Source organism: Vitis vinifera, chromosome 14 (assembly GCF_030704535.1).
Source record: "Vitis vinifera cultivar Pinot Noir 40024 chromosome 14, ASM3070453v1".
NCBI classification, from domain to species: Eukaryota; Viridiplantae; Streptophyta; class Magnoliopsida; order Vitales; family Vitaceae; genus Vitis; species Vitis vinifera.
This window is the reverse complement of record NC_081818.1, coordinates 20,645,365-20,660,564: the sequence shown is the minus strand read 5'-3', so window position 1 is coordinate 20,660,564 and position 15,200 is coordinate 20,645,365. Positions and strand designations below refer to the sequence as shown.

Below are 15,200 nucleotides of genomic sequence, written 5' to 3'. Positions count from 1 at the left end.
AAGAAGTCTTTCACATTATCTCCCCATTTACTCAATCCACTTCTCTTCTCTATCCTTATTTTCACCAAATTATCTAAAAATCTAAACATTAAAGATGGATTAATTCAATTCAAATGAAAATCATTGAGATTTTTAAGATAAAGTTTTTGATGATATCATTTAAATTAGGATAGGACTGCAATTTAAACCTTTGTTTTTCAATTTTTTTTTTTTTATAGAAAAAAAAATCAAAAGCGAGATAGGAATTAACTACCCATACCTCCAAATAACATTCTTTCATGACTCACAAGTAGTAGAGAAACTCCTTGTCTTTTGGCACCCATATACCTTTAAAATATGTAATGACTCATGACCCACAAGTTAAAGGGTTTTCAAACTCCTCATGGCACCCATATTAAGGTTTGTTTTATATAATTATTTATTTATTTAATTAATTAAAAATTAAAATCAAAGTCAAAATTATATATTTTTAAAAATAATATTAGTATTAATTTTATTTATTTATTAAATATCAGATAAATTTATGTATAAGTAAAAGAAATAACATTCTTTTTAACCTTTATATTAAGCTTTTTTTTAGTCATAATTTTTTTTTACAAAATTATTTAAACAAACCTTTAAAAAAACTCTTATCAATCATGACCTAAATCCTATTTTTCTATATAAATCTAAGAAAAATTAATCATTTGTAATATCAAAATATCAAAATTGTAAACATATTAATAAAGAAATAAAAGCACCCAATCTTTTATAAAAGGTATATTCAAAGCTTTTTATGGTACCAATGATTGTTGCTTAAAAATATTTAAAATTTCTCTACACAATAAAATCAATTTACAATAGCGTTATCTTTTACCACAAAATATTAATTCTTCTAAAATCCCTCCCTTTAAACATTTTTCCCCATCTTGGAGTGATTTTAGGAGAATATAAAGTGCTTCATAAATATTGAGAATATTTTCTTTGGAACAATACTTGGAAAGGATGTTTGAGGGATTAATAGTACTTTTTAACTAAGAATCATTTCCATATAAAAATTAAAGCATTTGATAAAATTTTAATAATCACTTTCCAATTTTTGGATGGTAACTTGAAATGATTCTTAAACTAACACTAACATTTTCTTAATTTTTTATATAGCATATTGTCAAAACTAAAATTATCAAAAATATTAATTTATTTTTTCTTTATATTAAAATAATTAATTTTCTATAAAATATTTATAAAAATATTATTCATAAAAGTGTTATAAACTAAATCATGAGTATTTTCAAGGCTATTTTTGGTTTTCAAAAAAACTTGAAAAAAAATGTAAGGTAAATAAAATAGGGAGGAAAAATAAATAGATTAGTCTTATATGTTATTTTAAATTTATGTTATTATTTTATATAGAAATTAAGAACGTGTTTTACAGTGATTTTTGAAAGTGTTTCTAAAATCTTTCATACTTAAAAGATAAAAAAAACTAAAAACACTTCTTAAAATCACTTTCAAACATACTTTATGAATATTTTGAAATTTTTTTTTTTTAAAATCAATGTTTTTTAAAGATATATTTTAATTATATTTAAATATTTTTAAACTTGATTTTAAAAAATTATTATAAAAAATAATTAAAAATAAATCATTACAAATAAAATTTATTTTTAACAAATATATGAAAGTAAAAAAAAAAATACTTAAGAATATTTCAAGTTTCTAAATAAACTTTTATTCCAAAAAAACTTTTAAAAATATTTTTAAAAATTATTCTCAAAAATTCAAAAACATTCCTAAGCAAACTAATTATAATTGATTTTTATATATTTTTTTATAATAAAATCAAATATGAAATCCTTAATATTTTTTTTTAAAAATAGACTTTCTACACGTTTCATATTTATATAAAAATTTTCTTGACTTAGAAAAAGGGGACTGTATCAAAAAATTATTGGTATAGCCGTATCGGTCCCCCAAGAGAAGAGCCGGCCCCAAAAGGCAAAAGCTGTTGTCGTGACAGGCCAAGTGCAAACAAGAAGCCCACCCACGTGTACGTCCGGCGATTTCAACGCAAGCGCAATCTAATCCAAAATCCTACTAATCTTCCTCAAATAGATTTTTCCCTTAATTACAATCGACATAATTCGCAACAAGATAAATGAAAACGAGGTTAAAATGAAATAATAATAGAAACAGAGAATTGAGATTTCCATCAGCTTTGTTGGTGAATAGTAAGCAAACAGTCTTCTTCTTCGGCACTTCCCAAGCTTCTCTCCGGACCCCAAAGCCATAGCAGAGAAAAAGAGGAATCCATTTATCAGATTTGACTGCTACAAACTAGTGCTTTTTGTTGGGTAAAAATCCATGCTTCGTTTTGCTTTTTTTTCTTTTTTTCTGGAAAATGGGTTGATTTTGGATCGGATGATCTTGTTGATAGCATTGTGGTTTGAGGTCAATTCTTGACTGGGTTGTTTCGTATTGATGCTAATTTTGATTTTTCTTTGATGGGTATTAGTGGGTTGCTTTGATTTTTCTATTGTGGCCTTTTGGTTTTGCCTTTTTTGACTTTTTCGTGACTGGAGTGGGATCTTAATCAGGAGAGAAAATGCAAACTTCGACATATGCAGCCAAAGGAAGCATAGGTTTGGAATTACAAAACCGCAGGGTCTTTCCTCGTTTCGGTGAATTTAGGAAGCAAAGTTCATGTGTCAAGAATCTGAGGGTTACAAATAACACCACTTCCTCCGGTTTGCGCATTGGTTCAGTGGTTATGGGAGCCGAGTTTGGCCGTCCTAGAACCCGAATCGAAGCTGTGTTTAGGCCCAGATCAGTCAAGGCTAGAGCTTCTGGTTCGTTTTCCACTATCTTTTTAATGTTTATTTGATTAAAAATTGTGGGTTGTGTCTGTGCCTTGTTCGCATTTCTGAAATTTGTTACTTCCGAAGATGGTCCTATGTGGAAGCATAAAATGTGCAGAAAGTACTGAATTTTGTGTCAATATATTTAGGAAGTTTGGAAAATTAATTGTCCTGTTATCAGAGTGCAAAATGTAGAAAACAGTTGAAAATTTTGTTGGCTATTTGTTCATGGACTGTTATTTGGAAATATGGTTACAAAATAGAGTTCTTTTATTCGCTGTCCTCGGATACGAGAAAACACATCAAGCACACTTGAAAAATACAAAACTGAGGATTGGTGTTTTTGTTTTGGAAAATCTATTCCAGAAAGCTGTTTCTACAGAACAACCGAAAGGGTGCAATGTTTTTGGGTCTGCCCATCAAGGTAGTAGAAAAGAAAATTGAGTTGGCAAACTGATAAATTGAGTAAAACTGGTGAATTCTGTGTGGCTTGAGTTATTTTTAGGTTGAAGTCCAATTGTTTATTTGGATATATTTTTTAAAGGTTTCTAATGGTTTCATCAGAGAGTCCATCTTTTCAATCCCTTGGCACCAGTAATTATTCTGCAGTTCTCAATATATTTTTCTGATTGTGTTTATCTGCATTTTGTAAAGAGAACAAAGAAATGTTTGCCATAGTAAATGCTGGGCAGTCAATGTTTTTGCATCAACCCCTATGTTATATTGGGGTTTTTCTAGTTGATCTCCTCTCCTGTACATGACCACAAAGAATATGTGCACTTCCTTTTTGCTCCAATTGACATAGAAAATCGTTCATTCATCTATACCTTGAAACATTTTAAATGTTGATATCTCCAGGTGCCTCAGAATTCTGTATTGGCTTGATTCTTGGAGATAGACTTACAATCATGCTGTGTCTAACAAATGCAGTATTCTGATATGCGGTTATATGTTCTGCTTAACTGTAAAAAGACATTCTTTTCATCAGGATGCATTGACATAGCATATTTGTGGCATGGGATCTTTGTAAAGTATCATCGTGTCTCAACTATTGAAAGTTATCGACACTATTAAGAATCTTCATTGTTTAATCACGGACCATGATGCTTGGGATTCTCCATTTACTATTTTCTTACAAATAGCATTTGGAATTGAGTTGCAGGTGGAGACATTGAGGATGTTGATGTCACTGCTCCCCAGGGCAAATCTTCTGGAACAGTTTTGCCATTTGTTGGTGTTGCTTGTCTGGGAGCAATTCTGTTTGGTTATCATCTAGGGTATGACTGATTTATCTTAGAAATAGCATGCTTTTTCTATCTGTTAAATTCTGAAATCTTCAATTAAAGAATTTGAATTTCCTTTCACCATTTATACACTAAAGCGATACAAACTGTAGTTATTATGTTAAAATCAGTTCTGCATTTCTGGGCTAGTTCTGAATACAGTTAAGTCTTTTTGTATGCAACAGGGTCTCATGTATAACTTATCTATGGGTAAGATGTACTGTAACAGTGTATGCTATTTTTTATTTGCCACAGGGTGGTGAATGGTGCTCTTGAATACCTTTCCAAGGATCTTGGAATTGCTGAAAATGCTGTTTTACAAGGCAAGTGAAGTAATCTTCTTGATTGACTATGCAAAGAGAATCTTGGACCTTTATCCTTTTTTTTTTTTTTTTTTTTTTGTGTGTTTTGACATGACAAGTATAGAGTGCCAAACTACCAGAACTATACATCACAAAACCATTTGTATGTGGAGTATCTTCTTTTGAGGCTTATATCTTGAGGTTCGCCTCAGGGAAAAGCACTGCGAATTAGCCTTTATGCTATAGCCTCAGTTAAGGTAATTGAAGCTTAAGCCTCACCCTATTGAGGCTTATAGCTTTGAGGCTATAGCCTTAAGGCTATTGAGGCCTTAGCCTCAAATATGCAAAGGGTTTTCAACCTTTATGGGATTTTGGTATATATTTTATGGGAAGCTCAAGCCTCAATACTCAATGAGTTTTAATGGGTTCTATTATCAACTATGCTTTTGTGGGCTTTTGATATAGATTTCATGAGTTTTGTATTGGGTCCTGGCTTGGTTAGACCTTTTACAAAATGAGGGCTTAGTTGACTTCCAGTGAACCTTTTAAATGGAAGGGAAAAAGAGACATTGGGAGGAAAGCATAGGGAAATTGTTGATTGTCTTAGTGACTAATCTCATATATAATCATTATCTTATTATTGATAGATAAGAAAAAATACCACTGCAATTGGTGGATGAAGAAGAAGAACAAGTCGCTGTTAACATTGATAGATAGGGAGGATAATATAGCAATTAGATATGATTATATTCCTTAGAGGATCCTACTAGTGATAGTAATAGTGTTAAAAATGATTTGATAAAACCATGAGAGAGTTAAATTTTAGAAGAGGAAACAATGACCTAAATTAGAAACTATTAGTAATGACAACTAATTATTTTATCATTATAAAGTTGATGCTTTTTTTTTATTATTCAATTTTCTTGTGACTTTATAAGTATTTTCTGATTATTTATATTTTTTCTTATTTATTTGTTTAAGTTGAGGCTTATGCCTTGCCTTATTTGGGTAAAACGCCTCAAAACCACCTTTAGCCTTTTAAAACATTGGTCAGTGGCCCCTAGAATTCTATTTCTTCATGCAGTATGCTGGGTTTTCTGCAGATTGCAGTCAACTAATCAGTTGGCCTTTTATGTTTGCCCACCTTTAAATTAGACATGTTCTTCCTGAGGTGAAATTTCACAATGTTCAATATATTCTATGTTTTCATTTATTTTATTTTATTTTTATTTTTTTTATCACCAATGAATATCTAGCTTTACAAGATTTGACAATGGAGCATTTTGAGCAGGATGGGTTGTTAGCACACTCCTGGCTGGTGCCACTCTTGGTTCATTTACTGGTGGTGCATTGGCTGATAAATTTGGCAGAACAAGGACTTTTCAACTAGATGCAATCCCTCTTGCTGTTGGAGCATTTCTTTGGTCTGTCATTTGTTGTAGACCATAAGATCATAATCTTTGTTTATATCAAATAAAAGAAAATATTTATAATAAACCCAAGTATGTTCACTTTTCAGTGCGACAGCACAGAGTGTGCAGACTATGATAATTGGTAGGTTACTTGCTGGCATTGGAATTGGCATCTCATCTGCACTTGTGCCACTTTACATATCTGAGGTAGTAATGTTTCAATTTTTCATTATTATTATTATGCTATTTTTTGTTCGTTTTTATGAATGCCTTTGAAACTGAAACACATTTTAAATGGTCAGATCTCACCAACTGAAATTCGTGGTGCGCTTGGGTCTGTCAATCAACTTTTTATTTGTATTGGGATTCTTGCAGCATTGGTGGCTGGATTACCTCTAGCCAGAAACCCTCTATGGTATTCTTCTTGTCATATTTCATTTGCTATATCTATATGCAGGAAGAAAGCTTTTGGTAGCTTAGCGAGAGATAAGTCAACTAAATAAACTCAAAAGCACCATTTGAGAAATGTTGCTAATTAAAATGCTGCTAGATAGCCCTTGAGGCCTGATTCAAGTGCTAAGGGGTTGGGGTAGGGATATGGGGGGTTTTAGATTAGAGTCCCCTGGTGCACCCTTCAGCTTACCTTTGGGGCAAAGGAGGCTCTTTGTTATTGCCAGAATGTAATTGTTTAAGATTATGAAAAACTATGGATATTGCATAACATGATCCAAGTGCTAATAGGGTGTTTAATGACTTTTTATGTTCTTCTTGGAAAATCAATTCTTTTACTTCTCCATTCTGCTTATTTCAGAAAACTTCCAAGTGCAGTGTTCACTGCTCATCCTCTCTTTCATGTAGCTCATTATGTTTTCTAATTTTTTTAATCAGGTGGAGGACAATGTTTGGTGTTGCTGTTGTCCCCTCTATTCTATTGGCTTTGGGAATGGCATTTTCTCCAGAGAGTCCTCGGTGGCTTTTTCAGGTTTCTTTTGCTAGGTTATTCAGTCACATATGGTTTGAATGTTTCTACATGGGATTTTTATTTTTCATTTCTGCAGTATATTCAATCCATTTTATCTAGGTCATTAGTTTATCAATATAGATTCTGAGCTAAACACATTTCTTTGCAGCAAGGAAAGATTTCTGAAGCTGAAAAATCAATAAAAACACTCAATGGAAAGGAAAGAGTCGCTGAGGTTATGAATGATCTCAGAGAAGGGCTTCAAGGTTCTTCTGAACAGGAAGCTGGGTGGTTTGATCTATTTAGTGGCCGCTACTGGAAAGGTATAACTGAAAAATGTGTAAGTTTCTTGTTGTTACATGCTGTCCAAGTGATACTCACCAGTCACCAAATCGTTTTATGCTGTTTATATTTATGAGATGTCATCTATGTGGTATCTATATTATCATCATATATTTAATATCTGCATTTGGAACTTAGTTCTGTGGTTCTAGTGCATACTTGAAGGTTCAATTCCCTTGCAAGTTGCTGCTATACTTGCAGTCATGCTTTCTGGTGCAATTATGTTGAAAGCAGATTTTTATGACACATGCATCTTGCTGCAGTTGTGAGTGTTGGCGCAGCACTTTTCTTGTTCCAACAGTTGGCCGGCATAAATGCTGTGGTGTACTATTCAACATCTGTGTTCCGCAGTGCTGGAATTGCTTCTGATGTTGCAGCCAGTGCTCTTGTTGGGGCATCAAATGTCTTTGGTAATCCTTTTTATTCTCTCTGATTTCTTGTAAAATTTTGATTTCATACTTTGTAGAGAATGTTTTACATGACTGGATTTTGATCTTCTTACAGGCACAGCCATAGCATCCTCTTTGATGGACAGGCAAGGAAGGAAAAGTCTTCTAATAACAAGCTTTGCTGGGATGGTACTGTTATTTCCTATATAAAACTATTTATTCCTATAAAGTTCTTAAATTGGTACATTCTTAGTATATTCCTTATCGGATCAAGCAGGTAGCCTGAATCTTTTAGAAATTGCCTACTGCAGTTCCTTCTGGTGCTCGACTGCATTAGAAATGAGTTTTCTATCATGGAGTAGTACCTTTAACCTTAATTTGTTTAATAAACCAATTATCAGTTAATGGATTCAGGTGGTTGATTAGATTTGGTTTAATTATTTGGACAAGGGCATGTTTTCTGGGCGTTCAACATATCTCCTATAGAGTATTATGAATATATTTTGATAATTTTTCAAGTATTTATCTTGGCAAAAGTCAGATTTATCTGACTGAGAAACTAGGCCTGCATAACTAGGGCTTAGATGTTATATCCCTCTAAAAAATTATATGAGACTTTTTGCATGCATTTATCAAACAACTTTTGATAAACTAAAAAATACAAGAAAAGGTTTACTCGTATAGTGGAGGTACTGATCAGATTCTTGTATTTTGTGGGAACGACCCCCTCATCCTTCTCTTGGTACTTTTTACCCATATCTAATATATCTTTGTTTTTGATAAAGAAAAAAATAAAAAAGAACACAAAGAAAAAGACAAACACAAGAAAAGATATGCCTTCATTTCTCTTCTGCATTTTATAAATTTTACCTTGTCTAATTTTCACACATTTCTTTTTTGCACTGCAAGGCTGCTTCAATGATGCTGCTTTCCTTCTCTTTCACTTGGAGTGCCCTGGCACCATACTCTGGCACCCTTGCTGTACTTGGCACTGTTCTGTAAGTTGATACTTTTCCTTATCATATTGATGTGTCTTTTCTCTCTACCAATCCATTTCTTCTTTTTCCCAATCTAACCCAGGATACTTGAACTTGCTATCTTTCCATTTATGCAGCTATGTGTTGTCCTTCTCTCTTGGTGCTGGTCCTGTCCCTGCTCTTCTTCTTCCAGAAATATTTGCCTCTAGAATCAGGGCAAAAGCAGTTGCTTTATCATTAGGCATGCATTGGGTAAGTGAAGAAGAAATGATCCTGTTACTACTGATTTTTTTCTTATCAAAGATGCACTTTGAAAGATTCAGTATTGCCTGTAGTTTTTGCTTTCTCTCTGTTGTATTCTGGACAATAAAACAGAGATTGGTCTGATAACCCTTTCTGATACTGATATTGGTCTATTGCAGACAGAAGCATGCATATAGATAAGTAGTCAGATAATCATTATTGGAAACTGATGTCAATTTACTTTTAAGAGGCCCATATATAGATATATATGTGTGAGAGAGAGAGCATCCCCTAGATAATATTAACTGGGCCATAATATAGATATGTGTGTGTGTGAGGGAGAGGGAGAGGAAGAGAGAGAGAGAGAGAGAGAGAGTGCATACCCTGGATAACATTTTTCTGTTCATGTTTCCTGGAAATTCAAGATCTCATTTATGCTTATTATGCTTACCAAACATCAAGTTGATTTAGAGTACGTTTAACAGTGATTCTGAGAAGTGTTTTTAGCATTTTTAACACTTGAAAATATTTATTTTTCAAGCATTAAAAATGCTAGAAACAGTTTCCATAATCACTGCTAAACACACTTCTAATATTATAGACATTCAATTCTTGAAAGAGTGTATTTGGCAGTTTTATTTGAAGTCATTTTTAGAGTGTGTTTGATAATCTTTTTCTGGAAAGAGTTTCCTCTAGAAGTGTTTTTGGAAGAACCATGTATTAAGAGTTTGTTTGACAGTGATTTTAAAAAGTGTTTCTGCAAGAAACACTATGAGTGTTTTTCAATCATTTTAAAATTATTTTCTAATCTTTTACCAAACGTCCAATTTTTCTTCAAAAACACTTTTCAGGCTAGAAGTACTTTCTAAAAACACTGTCAAATGGAAGTTTCTTCATGGTGCTAATGCAGTAGACTTTCATCTAATGGAACTTCATGATTTTCCCATTGTATCAGATCTCAAACTTTGTGATTGGGCTTTACTTCTTGAGCGTTGTAAACAAGTTCGGGATCAGCACAGTTTACTTGGGATTTTCAGCCGTCTGTCTTCTTGCTGTCTTGTACATAGCTGGTAATGTTGTGGAAACAAAGGGGCGGTCCTTGGAGGAAATAGAGAGAGCTCTTAACCCTGCAACTTAATCAGGATGATCTTTAGAGTGCTGGTGTTAATAATTACTGCAAGCCACAGATTTTGTGCTATAAAAGATCTCCTTACGGATAGTGTTCCTTTGTTCTTATGAGACTCAAACTTGGGGGCCAACTCGTTCGTTGCTTCCCACCTTTTGCGGGTATATGTTTGGACAGTTTACCTTAGATCTATCCAGACTTATGGTGGCTGTAGGAACCCTAGGACACTGGCTCAGTTGAATCAGGTTGCTGTATCATATATGGACCGATTTTTTCATGTTTTGTCACTTGGTTGGATATCTCAATAACTTGGTTTGCAGTTTATATCTCTCACAAATCTGCTGCAATGTGTTGATCATAATCTTAAGTTTCAAGCTAATTCCCATCTGCCTAAGGACCTTACATGGTGGTTACACCTGGTAAGGACACCAGGTCATCGGCATAGCAACAGTGAACTGCAAGACAAGGTCAATATCCGAAAGGGGCCAGAGGAGGAATTACTAGTGTCAACTTCAGCCTGGAGTGTACGTACACCTTTGCTTTCTGTGCCATTCAGGTACTTCGTACACTTGGCCGTAGTGGTGCCTTTCCCAAACATGTCTCTTATGTTTGGTTCAGGAAAGTAATCAACAAGATAAAAAATACAATGGAGATTTTTTCATGTTTCATTTTTTCCGTAGAAAATGTGACAGAAAATCAAATATAATTAAACTTATCAAAAAATTTGTATAGTTTTAAATTATTTAATTTTTATATAAAAAATATTTAAAATAATATATAAAAATTATTTATTAACTTTAAATTTATTTTTTCTATTTTTTTGGGTCTTGCATCTTCCTTCAAGCTTTCTAAGAACCAAATATAGCCTAAAAATATATATTGCATCATAGTTGGGAAAGTGGCCTAAGAAATATTTTTTCTTGGAAGGTGTTAAGAGTAAAATCGTATAAAAAGAATGATACTATGTACCGAAACTGAGCCAAACCTGTTCATGGTGAAAGAATAGGGACTTCGTTTCAAATACGTCCTTAACAAGCATCACAAAAGAATAGCTTAATGGGGGTAAACAAATTAAGTTGAAACTGTTTCTTAGAAGGGAAAAAGAGGAGTCCACACAACAGTGAGGAATAGAAAAATATTGTGTATTAATAACAAAATGATGAAGAATCCCAGAGAAAATTGATTGCCACTAAACCGACAATCTTAAAGAATGTGATGACAATTTTGGCCACTCCTAATCACTGCTTGAAATAGTACAAAGGGCACCTGGGGTTTCATACAAGATCTGAGAAGAGTGATAGTATTCTTCACCAGACCATCTATAAAAAGTACCATGGGCACCTAGGTTTTCCGTACAATATTACATGAGAGGGGTAATATCCTCCTCCATACACGTTCCCTAGCCAAATTGTTCCACTGGCAAATTTTCTTACCATAAAGAATTTCCAGCCAAGGGCTTTCAGACTTCACAAGCCAAGCAACTTTCACCAATATCTTTTAAGCAAAATGCACCATCTTCTGAGAATACACACCCCGGAAAGCTCATTCCCATCCAGGTGGCAAATCTACATGTTAGCTTTCCTTTCCCACCTTTCCTTCGTGTCGAGCCTATCAACAGAATAGCCCAGAAGAAAAGAAATAAGGTTAACATAAAAAGGAAAAATAGAATGCAGCACAACCAACTTTAAAATTTCAGTATACATCCAAAGAGATTTATTTTGGTTGTGTGGGTGACGCTGCATAAATTGTCAAAATCCAAAGGTGAACGAACAATACCCCCAATGTAACTTCTGGCGCTTCTTTGATGCAAGATGTGTGGCTATATCACCTTGCTGCAAGGATGGCTTGTCCTTGACATTGTTGCTTTTTGATGTGGAAACACTCGATTCTTCAATTGTAATACTTGCATTTTCCTCTGTACAATCTTTGACCTTAAGGTACTTTGATTCTTTCCCATAAGATTTTCCAGCCCAATCTGCAATCCCAACAGAACTTTCCTGAGTTACATAGACCTTCTGAGAAACAAAGCCATGAATAAAGGTAACCACAAAAGAAACCTTTTGATTTCTTTTGATACTTTGATCCTTGTTTGATTTGTAAACGCCTCTTGTGCAATTCCTGTCATATAAAGAATTCAAGTATTCAGAACTTATTGGGAGAGGAGAGGAGAGAAGAGAAGAAACATATGGATATTAGTGAAGAAAGAAACCACTATGCAACAAACCACATATAAAGAATTTAATGTCATCTTCTCTTGAGAATCATGTACAATTATGAAACATTTTTTTCATTCTCATAGATTTATGATACGCCATCTAATATTCTCTCCACATTCTACACTTTCATGTCAATTAATTCCCCCCACCCACACCATTTTTGGTTGCTGTCTTAGCTTCCTACCTCCATCAACTTTGATTTAGGGGGCTTTTCCTTGTCCGAAAAATAAGCATGACTGATCACATGCACTGCCCTAACGATTGGGAGATTGTAGGATCATGTACCTGAGTACTGACAACCCCAATTGACAGGTTATAACTCATACCACATTGGAAGCATTTTAGTACTGGGAATATGATTCTTCCCACCCACAACAAGCACACACATTAGAATGAATAAAAACAGTTTAAAAATACTGATCTACATCATATCTTCAGCACAAATTTGATTGACCAAATGCCCTATCATAAAGAGGGATAAAAAACCTATTCTTCTATCACTATGCGACATTCCAATCCTTATACATATCGTAGCCATTTGGCTGACAGAACTCTTTCCCAACACCGAATTTCCCTGTTGCATTCTATCACTCAACCAAGTTGAAGCTCATGCATGGATGATTCCTATTCCACCTTCCCATGCCACATCATTATTCCCCGATTTCGTCCCACCCATTCGCCATGAAACCCTAAAATTGAGATGAATTAAAATCCTAACTAGAAAATCGTCAAACCCTAACACCCCTTTGTAAATCATTCTCATAATCACCCGTCCCCAAAATTTTTCATTTCATAGAATTAAATACGTATCGATATTGAAAGCTTGTGATCATCTTTGGGAACAAAAGAATTCATCCAATTGAGAAACTATTATGAAATTTATCAGGGAACTTTTAGTAAAAAGTAGAAATAGGTACCTGGAATTTGGAAAGCTGGAGATTGGTGACGCCAACAGGCTTGAAATCGGATTGTAAAGAAGGGGTTGATGCTATTGCTGCTTCTCTCCTCTCGTCTTCCTCTATGGTCGCCATGGATTACCTCTCTGAAGCAAAACTCTAACAGGCGGGTATATACGGGTTGGATCTGGATTCAGTTCACTGGAGCACCCACCCGACTTAACCCAACTTATGAGTTTTGTGTTTTTATTATTAATTAAATCTCATTAAATTTTTTTCTTTCTTTCTTTTGCTAAACCAAATTTGAGAGCAATTGGGTTTTGCTCTAATTTTTTAGTCCAGCAAGAGACTATTCAAACTGAAAATAATTTCAGAGACAATATATATAATAAAAATAATAAAAATAATAAAATGTTTTAAAATACTTAAATAATTAAAAATGTCATTTTTTTTATACAAATCAAAATAATTCTATTTGATTTGATTTGATTTTTTAATTTTTTATGATTGTGCATTGATAAAAATATGAATTTTGAAAATTCAATATTAATATAGAACAACCATTTGATTTCATTATATATCAATAATATATACGAAGTACATCTTAATGGCTCCTTTTAATACCAACATGGGGATTGATATAATTTCATGATACTTGAGGATGAAGAAAAATTATTTTGATGGAGACAATATTAATACCATGAAATGTAATTTGTACTTATGAACATGTTATTTTTAAGGTTTCTTAACTCTTGCCAATTGTCTCTCCATAAAATAGAAAACTCTGAGTTGAACTTAAAACTCATCTAATGATGTTAAGGAAGAAGCCTACAATAAGATATGACATATCAAGGATAAATATTAATCTCATTTGATGAGTTATTATATCGACTTCCTAAAGTCATGAACTCAAAATTGGCTAAAAGATATTCATCCTTAATTATTGTTATCCTTTGTTGTCTCCTCCCTTTGTACAACTTTTTCATAACTTTTATATCAAGACAAACCTTTCTTGAGTGGTGGTCTTCATCTTGCATGCAGTGTGTGAAATCGACTTTATAGATGAATGGATTTAATGGACATTGACTTGAGTAATATTGTCTAACATCTCTTCCATCATTGCCATCCTCATCATCATCTCTCTCTTCTTTCGAGTTAACATAATTGGAACCAATAATGTAGGTAACATTACTTTGGCCAACACTTATGGAGTAGTATTGACACTAGTACATGGATGCTAATCGAAGTATTTTGATGTTAGTGTTGTACTTTTTCCATTCACAACAAAGACTCATTTGGAACCATTTCTATCATGGAAGTGATTACAACTCGAACACTAAATCTTTTTCTCACTTCTTTAAATAGTATTATCTATGTATTCAAGATGAGAATAGTGTAACATTTAGTAAATTTGGAAATATAACGACAAAATAACTTGTAATTTGAATGAGTTTGCAATATAACATCATCAAATTTACCTTATTTCCAAATTGACCAAAGGCTTCAATGGTAGGGTCTAATATGACAAATAAACATGTACAACTTCAATTAGATTGGGATTATTACAAACTTCATCTTTGTGTTGACACTTTGGATAACATAATGAGGAGAAAGTTAATTTTATTAAAAACTCACAAAAGTATCAAGATGGACTATCATGACCCCACTCTCCACTTGATATTGTTCAATTCAAGGTTGTAATTAATAGTGCACACATGGCCCATTGGCCAACCCCAATTTTGCATTTTTATTAGGCTTATGCTCTCAAGAAAAGATCTCGATAGTGTGTTATATATTACTCTTCCTCATTCACTCCCCGGGTGATGTGAAACATTATAGTCCACCCCCCTTAGGACCTAACGTCCTCGTTGCCACACTTTTGATTGAAGATCAGGCTTTGATACCATTTTGTCACAACCCCACTTTCCACCTGATATTATTTGATTCAAGGTTGTAGTGGCGCACACATGACCCACCAGATGACTCTGATTTTGCTTCTTTATTAGGCATACGCCCTTAAGAAAAGGACTTGATAGTGTGTTGTGAAAGCTTTCCATATATGACTCTTTCCTATTCACTTCTCGAGCGATGTGGGACACTATATGGACAATAGTAAATAACTTAACAATAAACAAAATTACTTACTACATGAAATAGATAGTAAAGTGTTTTATCCTAACATTCATTGATGATGTTTAGAACTAAAGCTTTACCCT

The 15,200-nt window shown here is 33.5% G+C and overlaps 2 protein-coding genes across 3 annotated transcripts; one reads left to right on the top strand and one right to left on the bottom strand.

Annotated features, from left to right (window-relative positions):
• Positions 1-2,104: 2,104 nt before the first annotated feature.
• Positions 2,105-10,206, top strand: LOC100232958 (plastid hexose transporter). Of its 2 annotated transcripts, none has more exons than XM_010661979.3 (14): positions 2,105-2,333; positions 2,562-2,828; positions 4,000-4,114; positions 4,376-4,443; positions 5,714-5,846; positions 5,942-6,041; positions 6,137-6,249; positions 6,723-6,816; positions 6,965-7,118; positions 7,401-7,547; positions 7,642-7,715; positions 8,436-8,524; positions 8,641-8,755; positions 9,702-10,196. In XM_010661979.3, the coding sequence occupies exons 2-14, from the start codon at positions 2,585-2,587 to the stop codon at positions 9,882-9,884; spliced, it is 1,629 nt and encodes a 542-aa protein (XP_010660281.1). In that variant the 5' UTR covers positions 2,105-2,333; positions 2,562-2,584; the 3' UTR covers positions 9,885-10,196.
• A 787-nt stretch (positions 10,207-10,993) lies between these two features.
• Positions 10,994-13,339, bottom strand: LOC100249788 (uncharacterized). Its single transcript, XM_002280631.5, has 4 exons — positions 13,006-13,339; positions 11,930-11,990; positions 11,649-11,847; positions 10,994-11,480 (listed from the first exon to the last, which is right to left on the bottom strand). Exons 1-4 carry the CDS (start codon positions 13,117-13,119, stop codon positions 11,438-11,440), a joined length of 417 nt encoding a protein of 138 aa, XP_002280667.2. The 5' UTR covers positions 13,120-13,339; the 3' UTR covers positions 10,994-11,437.
• Positions 13,340-15,200: the final 1,861 nt, after the last annotated feature.